The 15380-nt window shown below is 60.4% G+C and overlaps 2 protein-coding genes across 2 annotated transcripts; both read left to right on the top strand.

Annotated features, from left to right (window-relative positions):
* Positions 1–646: 646 nt before the first annotated feature.
* On the top strand, positions 647–5033 carry REN (renin; the record flags this gene model as incomplete). The annotated part of the gene is made up of 9 exons (XM_080358511.1): positions 647–747; positions 1266–1422; positions 1541–1664; positions 1942–2060; positions 2197–2393; positions 3497–3619; positions 4151–4295; positions 4371–4469; positions 4872–5033. The coding sequence occupies 9 exons, from the start codon at positions 647–649 to the stop codon at positions 5031–5033; spliced, it is 1227 nt and encodes a 408-aa protein (XP_080214637.1).
* A 3033-nt stretch (positions 5034–8066) lies between these two features.
* Positions 8067–15088, top strand: ETNK2 (ethanolamine kinase 2; the record flags this gene model as incomplete). The annotated part of the gene is made up of 8 exons (XM_080358469.1): positions 8067–8279; positions 11855–12114; positions 12584–12721; positions 13790–13932; positions 14033–14116; positions 14363–14532; positions 14790–14863; positions 15016–15088. The coding sequence occupies 8 exons, from the start codon at positions 8067–8069 to the stop codon at positions 15086–15088; spliced, it is 1155 nt and encodes a 384-aa protein (XP_080214595.1).
* Positions 15089–15380: the final 292 nt, after the last annotated feature.

Below are 15380 nucleotides of genomic sequence, written 5' to 3'. Positions count from 1 at the left end.
TCGGCACCCAGCCTGGGGAAATGGGGTGTTTTCCCCTCTCTGAGCACTGAGCAGCCCCATAAGGGCAGTGGGGTCTGAGGGACCTGCAGGTGGTCTCTGTGTGGCTGAGGGGGCTATGGCTGAGCACCCTTTGCTTTTTCCTCCTTGGGCTTTTAGGCAAAACCCTGTTCCCCTGCAGAATGGTGCTCGGGGACATCTCCTTGGCCAGACTGCCATCTAGACCTGTGCCACCACCACCTGTGTCGGTGTCACCCACCAGCTCTCCTGACTGACACCAGCAGGCATTTGGCCCGTGACCTGCGCGCACTGCGGCGGTGACAGCTGGGTGCTGGCACATAGCAATGCCGCTAACGGCAAGGAGCGTGGCTTTGCAGCTCCCAGCTCTTCACATCTCCCCTTACCAGAGCACTTGTCAGCTGTGCCCACCGAGCACGAGGGTCTCCCAGCTGTGCCACCTCTGTGGGGACTGTCACCACCACCACCCAGCCACCTGTGCGTGGTGCTGCCTGCGGGATCCCCAGCCCTCCCCCAGCCAGTGGGGAGGGGAAACCCACACGGATGCAGGAGCCCAGGCTATAAAAGCATCCTCCCCTTTGGGACGCAGCAAAGCTGCTGGCAAAGGAGGTGGCTGCCCCGGGAGAGCGCGATGCCAGCAGGACGCAGCAGGACGGTGCAGCAGTGTCTGGTGGTCTTGGCCATGACATGGGCCACCATCTTCTTCCCCTTGCCAGCCCAGGCTTTGCAGAGGTAGCAGGCGGCTCACGATACTGTGGGTCTCGCTGTCTCCCCTTGGTTTTGGGTGCTGAGGACCAAAGGACTCTCCTCTTGCTTCAGCCATGCTGGGAAACCCTCTTCCTCCTCCTTTTCTGTTCTGCACTAGCTCACCAGCTCTTCCTCACTCCTCTTCCTCTCTCTCCTTGAGCACCGCACAGCTCAGCATCACCCCATCTCCCAGATAACCAAGGATGGAGTACCGGGCTGGGCTCAGCCCATGGGTGGCTGCCCGGTGTCGGTAGGTGCATCCTGCAGCACCCAGCTCCTGTGGGGTCCCTGCCGCGGGTGGGCCGTGCTACATCCCCCCCACCTCGGGGTGGGTGTGGGGCTGGGGGTTCCGTGGGATGGGACCCACGGGGGCCGGGCTGGCAGCCCCACAGTGCTGCGGGGAGCTGCTGCCATCTAGAGCCACTCGGTTGGAGTTCCAAAGGCAGGAGTGCTGGGGGGGGGCTCCTGCGGGTCCCCCAGCCCTGCCCTGGCCCCCCCGGCAGGGTTGCACTGCGGAGGATGCCCTCCATCCGCCAGACGCTGCGGGAGATGGGGATGAAGGTGTCTGATGTCTTCCCCGAGCTGGGACGCAGCAGGCGCAGCGGCACGGCCGGCCCCCGAAACGGGACGGCTCCCACCCTCCTCACCAACTACCTGGACGTGAGTGTCTCCCTGTGTGGGGTCTTGTCACCCCAACGTGGTCCTGCTACCAGGGGCTTGGATCTGAGTGACCCCCCCCCATCACCCCAGTGATGCTCCCCAGCGATGCCTCTTCCAGACCCAGTATTTCGGCGAGATCAGCATCGGCACCCCGGCGCAGACCTTCAAGGTGGTCTTCGACACGGGCTCGGCCAACCTGTGGGTACCGTCCTACAAGTGCTCCCCCCTCTACAGTGCCTGTGGTGAGTACGGGGGCACGGCCAGAGCCGGGGTGGGGGCTGTCCCTCCAGCTTCAGCTCAGAGAACATCAGCAAGACCCTCCATCTCGAGAGCTGATCCAAGTGGGCTGGGGTGGGTTTACTGCTGTGTGGGGGGGTCCGTCTGCTGCTGTCTGGTTGCCTGGCACTGGCGCAAGGTGGGTTCATCATCCTGTGGAGCCTGGGGGAGCAGAGACCCTCAGCCAGTCCTGCCATCACCACCTCCCTCGCCCCCTTTGATGCACCTTCTCCCTGTGCCCAGTTTCCCACAGCCGCTACGACTCCTCCAAGTCGCGGACATTCATAGCCAACGGCACCGGGTTCGCCATCCGCTACGGGACGGGGAGCGTCAAGGGTTTCCTCAGCCAGGACATCGTCATGGTGAGTCTGTGCCCCGAATCCACAGACCTGGAGCTGCTGGCTCCGCATGAGCATCCCCACTTACCCAGGAGCAGGGGTGTCCTTGGGGGATTTAGCCCCCCCAGCTCCCTGCAAGGACACTCGCGCCCTCTCCCAGGTGTCAGACATCCCCATCATCCAGGTGTTTGCCGAGGCGACGGCGCTGCCTGCCTTCCCCTTCATCTTCGCCAGGTTTGACGGGGTGCTGGGCATGGGCTACCCCAGTCAGGCCATCGACGGCATCACCCCCGTCTTCGACCGGATCCTCTCGCAGCAGATCCTCAAGGAAGACGTGTTTTCTGTCTACTACAGCCGGTGAGACTCATGTGCAGCTGGCGCTGGGGCCGGGGAGGTGTTTGTTTTGTGGGGTTTGAGCATCACGACACAGCGGTGCTGGGTTTATGTCTTGGGATGGGGAAAGAGCCGCACTGGGGGTGCGGGAGCTGGGGTGGGGTGTGGAGGGTGCCTGGGGTGGAACGAGGCAGCGCAAGAGGCAGAGCCAGGTGGGTGCTTGGAGTGCGGAGGGTGGGAGCGGCTGCTCCCCCCTCGTTTGTCACTGTCAGATCGCACAGTCACCAGCTCTGCTAGTGGGGCTGGAGCAATCACGGCCACAAGTGGATCTAGTGTTTCATCTACAGGCAATTTAAAATAATAACAACAATATATATTTTTTAATCTATTGAAGACAAACATGCACCAGCAGCCAAACCTCTTTTCAGTTCTTGCCCCAAAGTCTTGTCCCCCAGCATCCCCGCTCCCAGCAGCACCAAAACCCGCGGGAGCAGTGGGGCGCCTGTCCTGGCAGAGCAGGAATTCTGTCCCCCTGCCCCAGCACCCCCCAGTGACCCCAGGTACAGCACCCTGGCAATGCACAGTGACAAACAGCTCCACAAACACATGCCGAAAGCAGGAATGGTTGCTCTTTACCTCAGCTGAAGGTGGATCCATCAATAATGAATGAAGCCTAATGATGCTGCCTGCAACCGCAGCCCTGTCTGGGTGCCGCTTGGGTCCCCTTAGCACCCCAGGGACAGAGCTGCGCTCACACCACAGGCTTACGGAGCATCTCTCTCTTTGCAGAGCTTCAAAGTAAGAAGAAAAAAAGCACGAGCACTGTGGAGACAGCACCCACTAACAGTCCCGTGCACCTGGGTGCTGCTCCGTGGGGCTCACACACCCAGCAGCCCCACGCCGGCTCTGCACAGCACCAACCTGCTCGGAGACCTCAGCATGCGGCACCCCCTCCTCGCGGCACGCACACCCCTCTGAACTAACTCGGGGTTCCTTCTGCTCCAACTTGCTCCCCGCTGCTGCTCACTGGGTCAGCAGAGCCCCACCAGCTGGGGCTGGTCCCTTCTCACTGGTTTTTGGGGTACAGCAGCCGAGGGGGAATCACTCCCCTGTGTTTTGCACCCTAGGAACACTCCTCTGAAACCTGGGGGGGAAATAATCCTCGGAGGCAGCGACCCAGCTTACTACACCGGGGACTTCCACTACCTGAACGTCAGCAAGAGCGGCTACTGGCAGATCAGCATGAAGGGGTGAGCGCTGTGCACAGCACCCGGCAACCCGCAGACCTCGCTGGGTGCTGGGAAGGGGGTGCTCGGGGCTGTGTTCGGGGTTTTTGCCAGGTGCTTTCCCTCTGGAGGGGCGCGGGGTTGGTTCCTGCGGCACAGAGCTGCGTGGATGCTCTGAAAGGAGCCGGGCTGGCGGTGCGGAGGGGGTGGCACCGTGGGCTGATTCCACTTGGAAACTGCAGTGGAAGAGTTTAACCCCCTTCAGTCCTGCAGAAGGAGCGTGAGGTACTGAAACAATTCTGCTTTGTTTAATTAAAAAATAAAAAGACGACAAAAAATACCCAACGCACACGGTGAAGCTTAGTTTTCACATTTGAGAAGCTCGAGGGGAAGGTTCCTGTTCCCCTGGAGAGTCTGTGCTGCGGCGGCACTGGAGCAGCATGTAGCTCTGCTTGGCCACCGTTCCCTGGACAAGGATGTGACACACACAGCCCTGGGGGCACAGCTGCAACCGCTGCGGGAGGCTGAGGGTCCCCCCGTCCCCTCCTGCCCCAGGGTGTCCGTAGGGGCTGAGATCCTGTTCTGCAAGGAAGGCTGTTCGGTGGCTGTTGACACGGGAGCATCCTACATCACCGGCCCAGCCGGCCCCGTCTCCGTGCTGATGAAAGCCATCGGGGCAGCAGAAATGGCCGAAGGAGAGGTGAGCAACCCCCCCCCCGCCCTGATCCTGCCCATACCACAGCAAAGGGGCTCAGCGCTGTCTCCTCTCCTGCAGTATGTGGTGGACTGTGACCGAGTCCCTCAGCTGCCCAGCATCTCCTTCCACCTGGGTGGGAAGGCCTATGTGCTCGGCGGCTCAGCCTACGTCCTGCAGGTGAGCTGCGTCCCCCGTGGGGTGGGAGGGCGACTGTCCCTGGGCTGGGTGCACCCGCTGTGGCGAGGGGTGCAGCTCGGGGTGCAGCTCGGGTGCACCCTCCTGGCTCCTCTAGCGCAGCTGAGATGAGCCCCAGAATGATGCTGCTTGTTTTTTCCCTGAACCTTCTTGCTCAGCAGAGGTGTCCGGATGAGCCAGACCAACCTGTCGCTGCTTCCTTGGGTGGTTTTGGGGAGATGTGGGGTGAGCAGTAAAGAACAGAGACAGGCAGGAATCCTCCTTCCAGTGTCGAGGCTGAGCAGAGGGCGTTGATCTGGGGATCGCAGCCCCTCCTCGGGCACGCCGTGGGAGAGATCTCCCTCCCTGCACCTCCATCACTGCGGGATCTCCTCCTCCTTGCAGCAATCCCAGTACGGGGAGGACGTCTGCGTGGTGGCTTTCTCGGGGCTGGACATCCCACCCCCAGCTGGTCCCCTCTGGATCCTGGGCGCCAGCTTCATCGGGCACTACTACACCAAATTCGACCGGCGCAACAACCGCATCGGCTTTGCCACAGCCCGCTGATGGCCGGGGAGAGCAGCGGGGGAACCAGCCTGGAGGCAAGAGTACCACCGAGAAGAAATGAAGTGCAAACGAGAACAGCGTTTCCTTGCAGCTCAGCCACCTCCTCTCTGTACTGAAGCAACTGCAAAACCTTCTCCCACTGCAAACCCCCGCTCTGCTTCCCGAGAGTCTCTGCTGCCAGGAGAGCTGAGCCTTAAGCTCATCTTCTAGCGAGCGTGTTTAGCCTGGGAATCAGAGCAGGGTCCTGTGTCTAGAGCTGCACCCCCAGGCTCTTGCAGGGTGATGTGCAATGGAGCATCCGGGATGCAGCGGATCGCTGCTGGTGGGGATGCGCTTGCAGGTCACAGACAGGCTGAGGAGGGATCATCTGTTACAGTTTGTGGTGTTGTTTGAATGGGAGAAAAATAATCTGGCTGTGATTAATGATAGTTTTAGCTGGTGTTAACCCTGCCCCTCTCCATGACTTAAATATTAAACAGTCTCAGAGCAACAGGATGCTGGGTGGTTGTTTATTCTTGCAGAGGGGAGAAATTGGGCACTTTTACTAAGAGAACTAGACAACAACTGTCCCTCTGCTGGGGTTCATCACAGCAGACACTGCATTTCTGTCCTTCCCTGTTTCGTAAGAGTGAAACTCCCTCCCAGCTGCTGCCACAGCATCTACATGTAGGCAAATTGGGATCTTTTCAAACAGCAAACAAGCCCTTTCTGCAGGAGATGAGCTGCTGTGTGGGCTCCCCATGCCTTGACCTGCCTTCCTATGTGGGGCTCAGGACCACACTGCTGGAGACAGAGGGACAGGGCTGTATGTCTGTCTGCTTCGCTGCTCTCTGGGGAGGGGAAGGTGCCTGCAGGGCTGATTTTGTCTCACCAGGAAGGCAGCCCTTGCTGCCCTGGTTCCTGGGTCTGTTTTCCTTGCCGCGCTGACTCGAGCTGACAGCTCGAGGTTTGTCTCTGGTCTGGCTGGGTGCAGAGATGCTCAGCTGGAGCTGCGAGCCCAGTGCTCCCAGCCAGAGGCTGACATTTCCAGTTCCGCGGGAGAGCTGCAGCGCTTGAGTCGCAGCCCAGCAGCTGGGAATCCAAACGCTCCCCAGCACCAAGAGGTTTGCAACACACTCTCATCTCCAGTTGGAGGCTCAGGTCTGTGGTTGCTGTGGTCCACAGCCCTGGGAAATGTGCCTGGAAAGGGAAGCACAAAGCTCAGGAGCTGGAGCAGAGCCTGGAGCAGAGCCTGGAGCAAGCCACCATCTGAGTGCAATCACTCACAGGAGCTTCTGGTCCTCATTTCTGCCCCCAGCGATGGCTGCTGCTGAATTCCCAGCACTGCAGGGAGCTGCCTCGCAGACTGCAGAGGTGTTTGGGAGAGTGATGCCCCTGCCAGCACCCAAATGCTGCTCTGTGACCCTTCCAGCGCAGCCTCGCGGTGGAGAGGATGTCCCCAAGCGGATGTTTGTCCCTCCCAGGAGGGTCTCTGCAGCCACACAGCATTTAAACCTCTTAACGCTGGACTGCACAACCCTGGGTCTCCAAGGATGGGAAATTGGAGGAACCCAGCGGTGTTCCCTGTTTCTTGCCATCGCCTGCTGCAGCACTGCTCCATCACCTCCAACACAGGGCAGGGAGGGCAGTGGTGACGGCTCCTGGGGACTGAGGGTGGAGGGAAGGGGCCCCAGCGGTCGGTGTATCTCACTTTCATCCAGCGTTTCCCTTCCTTCCTACCACAGGAAAACTCTCTGCTTGGGAATAACTGAGCCTCCTCTGTGCTATTCTACACCACAAAGGATCCAGCCTGGAGAAGGCTCGGGTGGCTGTGAGCTTGGAAAAGCACGAGGTGACTCCAGTGCCCACGATAGCTCTTGCCTCTAGCCCTCAGCTGGGAAATGGTCAGGCTGGCCTAAAATAGGATGGGGTTTGTGGATCCAGTTCTGTTCCTATTCAACACAGTTATTGCGAGCAGCGGGAGGGAAAAACGCCTGTGCTGCTGCAGCGCTGCTCCCGGGTCCCTTAAGCCAGTCTATTAACACCTCTAATCGCCTGTGCCAGGACAATTTCCTGGTGGCCACTGTCAGGCCGGGCTGCGAGGCACCGCTCACCCGCAACTGCCCCGTATTAACACTTGTGATAGCTGCAGGAGCAATTATGACCATCCTATTAAAACTGGCGGAGCTCACTCTATATTTAGAAACACATGGAACCGGCTGGTTTATTTTTTCCCCCTTCCTGAAATTTTCCCCAAGTCTCCATGGTCCGTTGAGCTGGTTTCAGCCGCAGGCAGCTGTAAACTTTGGAGGGGGCATTCCCTGCTCTGAGCCATGTGCAGTTGCTATTTCCTCTGCTAATAAGTGGGGCTTTAGCGGTGTCAGCGAGCTGGGGGGGGCTGTGCCAACGGGCGAGTCATGTTTTATCTTTAACTATTAAATGTCTTTCCAGCCCACCTGCAAATCCTCTCCGGGGGTCAGCGCTTGGTGCGTGAGACGGTAGCAGGGCTGGAGAGGCCAGTCCAGAGAGGACCTGGAGCCCAGAGCACGTCCCATTTGCAGCATCCCCATCCTTCTGATCCCAAAGGGATGGGGAGGCGGGAGCTCTGCATAGCCCCCGCGGGATCACTGAGGGGTTTGGGAGATGAGGCGGCGGGGGGGAGGAGACACCTGGGCGGGGACAGGTGTGGATCCCGGTGCGGGTCTGGAGCGGATCACTGCGGGGGTCCTGGTGCGGGTCCCGCGCGGGTCTCGGGGTGGACCGCACCGCGGGGCCGGTGCGGGTCCTGTGTGGGTCGTGGGGGGCGGGTCCCGGCGCGGACCCCGGAGGAGGCGGGTCCCGGGGTGGGGTCCTTGGGGGCGGGTCCCAGTGCGGGACCTGGTGCGGGTCCTGGGGAGCGGGTCCCGGTGCGGGTCCGGTGCGGGTTCCGCTGACCTCACAATGCGGCCGGGCGCTGCCGCGGGAGGCGGGCGGGAGGCGGGCCGGTGACTCATGGCTTCCCAACGGCGAGCGGCTCCTCCCCGCGGCCGCCGGCCCCGCGGCAGCCCCCGGCACATGGGCCGCGGCTCCGGGCGAGCGGAGCTGGCGATGGCCGGACCGCCCGGCCGCTGCCCGGACTGCGCGGGGCCGGAGCGGGGCGGCGGCGGGACCCCCCCGGCCGTGCCGCTCCTCGGCATTGCGGTGGACGAGGGAGACGTGCTGCCCGGAGCGCTGCGGCTCATGCGGGAGCTGAGACCCGGCTGGGAGCCGGACAGGGTGAAGACCAAGGTACGACCCGGCGGGGTGGGGGGGGCTGCGGGGAACCCCCCCGGGGACCGGCCGAGGGAGCTGCAGAGCCCAGCCGGGGGGTACGGGGTCCGCCCGAGGGGACTGTGGGGTGCACCCCGAAATGCTATAGGGTCCACCCCGTGGCAGCTATAGAGCCCACTCGGGCGGGTCTATAGAGTCCATGTGAGGGTGACTGTAGGACCCGCTGTGGGGGGCTATTGGAGCTGCAAAGGAGTGCACAACATCCCACCCTCCTGCTCTCCTTTCCACTCTCAGAGCGTAACGAGGGTCAATCAGGTGCATGAAGGTGTGACACCAGGCTTTGGGGACCCCTCGCGCAGTCACCGAGTAGTGACTGTGAATACGAGCGTGTCCCCATGGTCCCTCGAGGCTGCCAAGGTGGGTGATGCTGGGGGGATGCAGCCTGCACTGCTGGTCCCCCCGGGGTCCCCCTGTGGGTGCTGCACCCCTGCCTGCACCCTGCACCCCGCGCTGTGCTGCGGTGCCTGCTTGTAGGAGTAGCTGCTCCTGGAGCAGGTCTTGCTTGGGTTACTAGTGGCCTTGCACCTTTGCCATGTCCCATAGGCTGTGCACAGGTTTGGATGGGAGTTGGGATTCGGCACTGGGCTCCTGCATGGACTGGGCTTTGCTGGGAGAGCTGGTCTTGTGGGGCTGGCAGCTGCCGGAGTTCCCGTCCCCCTCCTTGCCAGGTCTGGGCTGTAAATGCGAGGCTGGCGGTGTCTGTGCCCTCACCGGGCTCCTGCCCACGGGCACAGGAGTGTGGAGGTGGCGGAGCTGGGTGCATGTAAACGTCTATACGTGTGTATGCATGTCCTCTGAAGGCACACGCTTCCTGTGTGCCTGGAGTGTCATTAAAAATGTATTAATAGCCAAGTGTAATTAAATACAAGAAGCTGCAGGAAAATACATATGAAAGGGCAGATGGCAATAGGCAGGAAGCTTGGAGTTAGAGTTCCTCCGAGCGCATAGTTGTAGGGGCAGGAAATGTCTCGGGCTCTGTGCAGCCCTGGGCACAGACCCCGGTGGCAATGGTATCCAGGCCGTGTCCAGGCACTGGAGGGGGTCAGTGTTCAAGAGCAGCCTGTGTGTACGTGCATGTGTTTTTAATTAAATAAAAAAAAAAAGGGAGAAAAAACTTAGGAGTTGTCAGTGAGGGGGGAATCTCCAGTTGCGTTTCCCTGAGCTGCTGTTGCGAGGGCTGTTTGGGAGGGATCAGAGCGGTACTCTGATCCTCAGCTGGTTCCCATTAGTGTCCCTGTTCGCTTTCCTCGGTGCACTGGAGCGGTGCCCGGTTCACACCACCTCATCGCACGGTGCCGGTGCACCAGCTGCTTGCAGGGGCTGTACGGAGACACGGAAAAATCTCCCGACGCTTGGGGCAGGGTGTGGAAGATGGGGAGGAAGGGTCCGGGTGCTTGGCCTCCCCTGCCTGCCCTATGCTTGCTGGGGTCTTCAGCCCCCTGTGCTCCAGGTTGTGCTCACTTTCCAGGGCTCCTGCTTCTCCTCCTTTAAGCTCTGCCCTGGGCAGCAGCATCTCCGTACCGAGCAGGCACGGACGGTACTGGTGAGTCAGGCAGCCACGCTCCCAGGGAAGCACACACTCCTCCATCCCTGAGCTGCTGATAAGGAGAGCAGCAGCGACATGCAGCCAAACCACTGTGAGGATTCCACGTGGATGGACTTCTTTTAGCCCGACTTTGGGAATGAGGTGCCCTGCTGCAAGCTCACACGGGGAGGCAGCCGACACAGCGGTGCTCTGGGGATGCTGAGGGGTCTTATGGGCATGCACAGCACCAGGGTGTTGGATGGAGCTGCTTTGTTTCAGCACGGGGTTTGGGTCTTGCTTTGCATTTAACTGTCATGAGGCTCCTGGTGTGGATCACACTAGTCACTGTGGCCCTGCTGATGGCTGCTGGCACTTCGGATCCACGAGGAATAGCACTGGGCATTACCCAAGCTGCTGCACTCGGGAGCTGGAGGAGCTGCCACCTCCAAAGCAGACGAGCCCCTGCGTGCGTGTGTGTACCAGGATGCTGCTGGACCATGGGTGGCTCTCTGAAGATAGTGGCCTGGAATTCAGAGGGAATAAGGCTCAGTAATCCCGTTAAACCAGCTGGAAAGGGCTGATCAGGCTGTTGAGCACCAAAACAAAGCAGCACAAGGACTTCATAGGCGAGGTGGCTCTGAGCATCGCAACGCAGAGCCGTTTGCCTGCGGCTGATGTGCATGTGGCTCATGGAGGGCACCAGCTCCAGGGTGCAACATCTGCATGAATGGGCCACGACACCTTCCGCTTGCTGAATTTCTGGCTTCTGGGGCTTGACAGGATAAGGAGAGGAGAGAGCTGAGCGTGGCACTGTGGTGGAAACACAGATTATCTGCCCTGAGAAAAGCAGCTCTGTTGCTTGAGAAGGTTCAGCCAATGCAGCCAGCCCAAGGGGACGTGGCACCCAACTCGCTGCCCACCGTGCTCACCCCAAATCCAACACCCCAGCTGTGTAACAAGGGGTGTCAGTGCTGTCTGACTTTGGGTGTCTCATTCCAGTGCTCTGAGTTTCCTTCGGGAGGCTGCACGGGGAGCCCTATATATAGACACCCTATATAGGAGCGTGAGTTGCCGAGTGGGGTGTCTAAAATTAGCTGTCCCACCCCCGAGCACCGCTGCTGCTGCAGCACGTGCCCTCGCCCCCCTCCCGCTCCACCAGCATCACACCTGCTCCGCAAACCCTAACGGGATACAGAAATTGCTGTCATGGGGAGCAGCAGCACCCCGGTGCCGAGCAAGGATCGTGTGGGGCTGAGCATCCTGCCTGGGGGACGATGGGGCTTCCCATGGGGTGACGGAGCCCCAAGCCCCTCGGCGCACCGGGGGCGGCTGCGATCGTGGCGGGACGGGGAGAGGAGCGCGGCGCGGCCGCAGCCGCAGCCCCTGCATGTGCGTGGGCAGGCGGCCAAGCCGGGGCGACGGGAGAACAAAACTCCCTTTCCATCTGCGAGGAGCCGTCAGAGCAATGACACGAGACGTCCCCGGCAGAGATGTCCCTGCCTATCAGCGCCGCGGCCCGCGGGGAGGGTCGGGAGGAGGAGATGGAGTGGTGGTGTTTGCTCCGTCTTGTTTGCTGTTTTTTTCTTGTTGTTGGGTTGTTTGGTTTTTTGCCTTTTTTTTTTCTTTCATTTTCTGCCAAAGATTTGCACTGATATTTTTGTGTTTGGGAGCGATTCCCGGGGCTGTCGGGTGCCAAGCGTGCTGGCGGCACATCTGGCCCGAGCTATTCCTGGGCTGGTGGGTGAAAAATGGCAGGATTTCCACCCAAACCGCCAGCTTGGTGCAGCTGAAGCCTTGTGCCCGTGGCCCCCTGCAGCCTCCCTATAGGTGCATGAGCCTCGAGGCCTTGCAAACTCATGCCACCTGCTGCGGGCATTGTGGCTTCATGCTTTCTTTTGCCACGTTGCTTTTTCCCTGGGTCTGATGATGGGAAGAGGGTGTCCACCATCCCCGGCTGGCGTGGCAGGGATGGACAGACATCGGCTCTGCCGCCCTTCTCCCCCTCCAGCTCTTCACCGATGGCATCACCAACAAGCTGGTTGCGTGCTACACGGACGAGGCCATGGCGGACGCGGTGCTGGTCCGCGTCTACGGCAGGAAGACGGAGCTGCTCGTGGACCGGGAGACGGAGCTGAGGAACTTCCAGGTGCTGCGTGCCCACGGCTGCGCCCCCGACCTCTACTGCGCCTTCCAGAACGGGCTGTGCTACCAGTTCCTGCCGGGCATTGCGCTGGGGCCCAGCCACGTGCGGGACCCCCACATCTTCAGGTGTGCAGCACCCCCACGTCCTTGGGTGTGCAGGGCCGGGGGGGAATGCGGGACGGGGACACCAGTGGGGGGTTTGCTGTGTGTTTCCAGCTCTCCCCCTCGCTGGCTTTGCTCCAGAGCAGAGCCGATGTGCAGCACCCGGCTGGTGCTGGAGGACAAATGATCCAAGCTGCAGCCAGATTTATCACTGTGCTTCTAAAGCATCAGCTTTTGGTGACTAGAGATTGCGTGAGAGCCACGGCTGTTACCTGAAATTGCCCCGGCAAGGTGAACGCTATTGTAATTTTGACCCAGACAGGATCTTGAAATATTTCAGAGACGTGCAGCTGAGGTGGAGGGAACTTCCAGCTGTGCTGAACCTGCATTTATAAACGTGGCTCTTTGGGGAACCCCTCTGGAGATGTCTTGGGGCTGGTTTTGGGGAGCCCTGGTGCTGCACGGCCACCTCTGCATCCGTGTCTCCTTCCAGGCTGGTGGCCCAGGAGATGGCCCGGGTCCACGCCATCCACGCCAACGGGAGCCTCCCCAAGCCCATCCTCTGGCACAAGCTGCACAAATACCTCACCCTCGTGAAGACGGAGCTCAGCCCAAAGGTATCCAACCCCAGGTAAAGGCAGAGGGATCCCAAAGAGCCAGGCTCTGGCTTGGGCATCCGCTGCCCACCCATCTCTAAGGGGAAGAGCCCCGGTGCGCAGGTAAAGCCTCGGTGGGGTGGGGTGGGGTGTGGGGCTGGGGATGGGGTCGGGGCTGGATCCGGCCGTGTGGCCACTTCTGGATCACGATCCTTCCGTGAGTGAACTCACTGGCCAAGGCCCAGGAGCATCTCTGTGTTCAGCACGTTTCCTCCTGCCCGTTTGGGGCAGGGACAGCTCTGGGTTGTGTCTGTACAGCGCCCAGGCAGGATCCAACTCCCACCTGCTGTAATAATCCTCCTCCCTGCAAATCTAGCCTGTCTTTTAAGCCCTCCCTAGAACAAGCAGAAGCTCAAGCCCTTCTTATGGCGAGGATCTGAACAGCAAGGTTGAGCTGACGTTAGAGGGGATGTTAGAAACTCGGGATAGATGAAAGCAGCCAGTTCCCATTTCCAACCAGCTCACTGCGTTTCTGGGAGCCGGGGTTCACGCCGGGTGAGAGCTGGGGTGGCTGGGGAGGACGCGGGCAGCCCCAAGAGGTGGTGGAGGTGAACGAACCCGACGGCAAGCGAATAATTAACCTGTTCCCTGAGCAGCAGGGGCAGGACACGGAGCCTTTCTCAGTACTCACCCGGCTGCAGGCAGACTTTACCCACGATTGCACCTTTGGTGCAGCTGGTTAAGTAATCATTAACCAGCTCTCTTCTTGGAACTGGAACTTGTGAGGTTAGGGAGAGGGCACACGCTCTGGCAGAGCCCAAAACATTCCCATTGCCTGGGGTCAGTTGGGTGCTTTGGGACTGAGTGATGGGCGCTCGGTGGCTGGTTGGGTGGGTTTGGGGAAGGGATGCAGGTGTCAGCATGTGCCAGTGCTCTGGGTACCAAACCTGGCTACCCCACTGAAAATGACCTTGTTAGCCCTCGCTTGGTGTCACCCATGAGTTTGTTTATGAAATACACAGGGAAACAAGGGCCACGCTGCCCCTGTGCCCCCAAGGGAGGTTTCCCATGGGCAGAAGTGAATCCCCTCATGCCCTCCCCAGCCTCCAGCAGGACGTGCCCAGCCTGGAGATGCTGGAACACGAGCTGGCCTGGATGCAGGACACGCTCTCGCAGCTGGGATCCCCCGTCGTGCTGTGTCACAACGACCTGCTCTGCAAGAACATCATCTACGACAGGACACGAGGTCGGTGGCAGCGGCTTCGCGTGTCTGGTGGAGGGTCCGTCCCTCGCCCCGCTCCCCAGGGCTGGGGTCCACCCCACAGCCCCCGCCTTTACCCCTGCAGAGCACGTTCACTTCATAGACTATGAGTACACTGGCTACAACTACCAGGCTTTCGACATCGGAAACCACTTCAATGAGTTTGCAGGTGAGTTGGGCTCCTTTCTGTGTCACCAAAGGTCCCCTCCCTGGGGTCTGCCCGTCCCTGGGGTTGGAGGAGGCAGCTGGGGTGTTCAGCCTGGAGAACAGAAGCTCTGGGGAGACCTTATTGTGGCCTTTCTGTACTTAAAAGGGGCTGATAAGAAAGATGGGGACAGACTTCTGAGCAGGGCCTGTTGTGATAGGACAAGGGGTGGGGGTTTTGAATTAAATTCCATGGCCCGCTCCCTTGCAGGTGTGAAGGAGGTGGATTATCGGCTCTACCCTAGTAAGGAGACCCAGCTGCAGTGGCTGCGCTCCTACCTGCAGGCGTACAAGCAGCTCACCCAGGGGGAGCGGGGGGGAACAGGGGTGTCCGAGGAGGAGCTGGAGGTTCTCTACGTCCAAGTGAACAAGTTTTCTTTGGTGAGTGGGGAGGTGGGAAGGAACGAGACTCTCTCGGGGGCTGCTCATGGAGTGGATTTTTGGGGGAGCTGGGACTTCGTGCTGCAGCTCAGCGGGTGAGGATGGGGGTGCAGGTTCCAGGCTGGGGGTTCTGGGGACATGTGGGGCAAGAGGCTGGCCCAAGGAGCTCGGCTGTACCTGGGAGGCACCGAGCCCTCGGGCAGGAGAGGCGCAGGGATGCTCTGTGTCCATTCTGGTCCTTGTTCTCTCTGCTGCAGGCATCCCATTTCCTTTGGGCGTGCTGGGGGCTGATCCAGGATAAATATTCTACCATAGATTTTAACTTCTTAAGGTGAGTCCACTGAGGCCGGGGGACATTTGCTCCCAGTGTTAAATGGTGGGAGCAAGAAGGATCCCAGTCATCCCTCCGTGTTTCAGGGATCCAGGGGACACAGGGCTGGGACACAAGTGTCTCATGTCTGTCCCTCTCTCGTCTCTTGGCAGATATGCAAAGCTTAGGTTTAAACAGTACTTCAAGATGAAGCCGGTGGTCACAGCCCTGCAGATCTCCAAATAGCGGCTCCGGCTCCGTGAGACCCTGAGCTATTTTGTACTTGCTGCATCCACAGCCCTCGCATCCCCCTCGCCCCTTCTCCAGCCCGGCCGGGGCGAGGGCAGGTCCTGACGGGGCAGAGGACCCAGTGATTAAAGGAGACCCTGGACACACCTGAAACTGGACCATGAGATGCTGGAGAGGACCACGGCCTCGGAGAGGCCCCTGCCTCCGCGAGGAAGCCTTTACCATCGCCTTAACGCTGAGCCCTGGCGCTCAGCAGGTCTGTGCTGCTTGGCCTGGCACCCAGTTTGTT

The sequence above is a fragment of the Nesoenas mayeri genome, assembly GCF_963082525.1.
Source record: "Nesoenas mayeri genome assembly, chromosome: 23".
NCBI classification, from domain to species: domain Eukaryota; kingdom Metazoa; phylum Chordata; class Aves; order Columbiformes; family Columbidae; genus Nesoenas; species Nesoenas mayeri.
The sequence above is the reverse complement of the archived record's forward strand: the minus strand, read 5'-3'. Positions and strand labels throughout refer to the sequence as shown.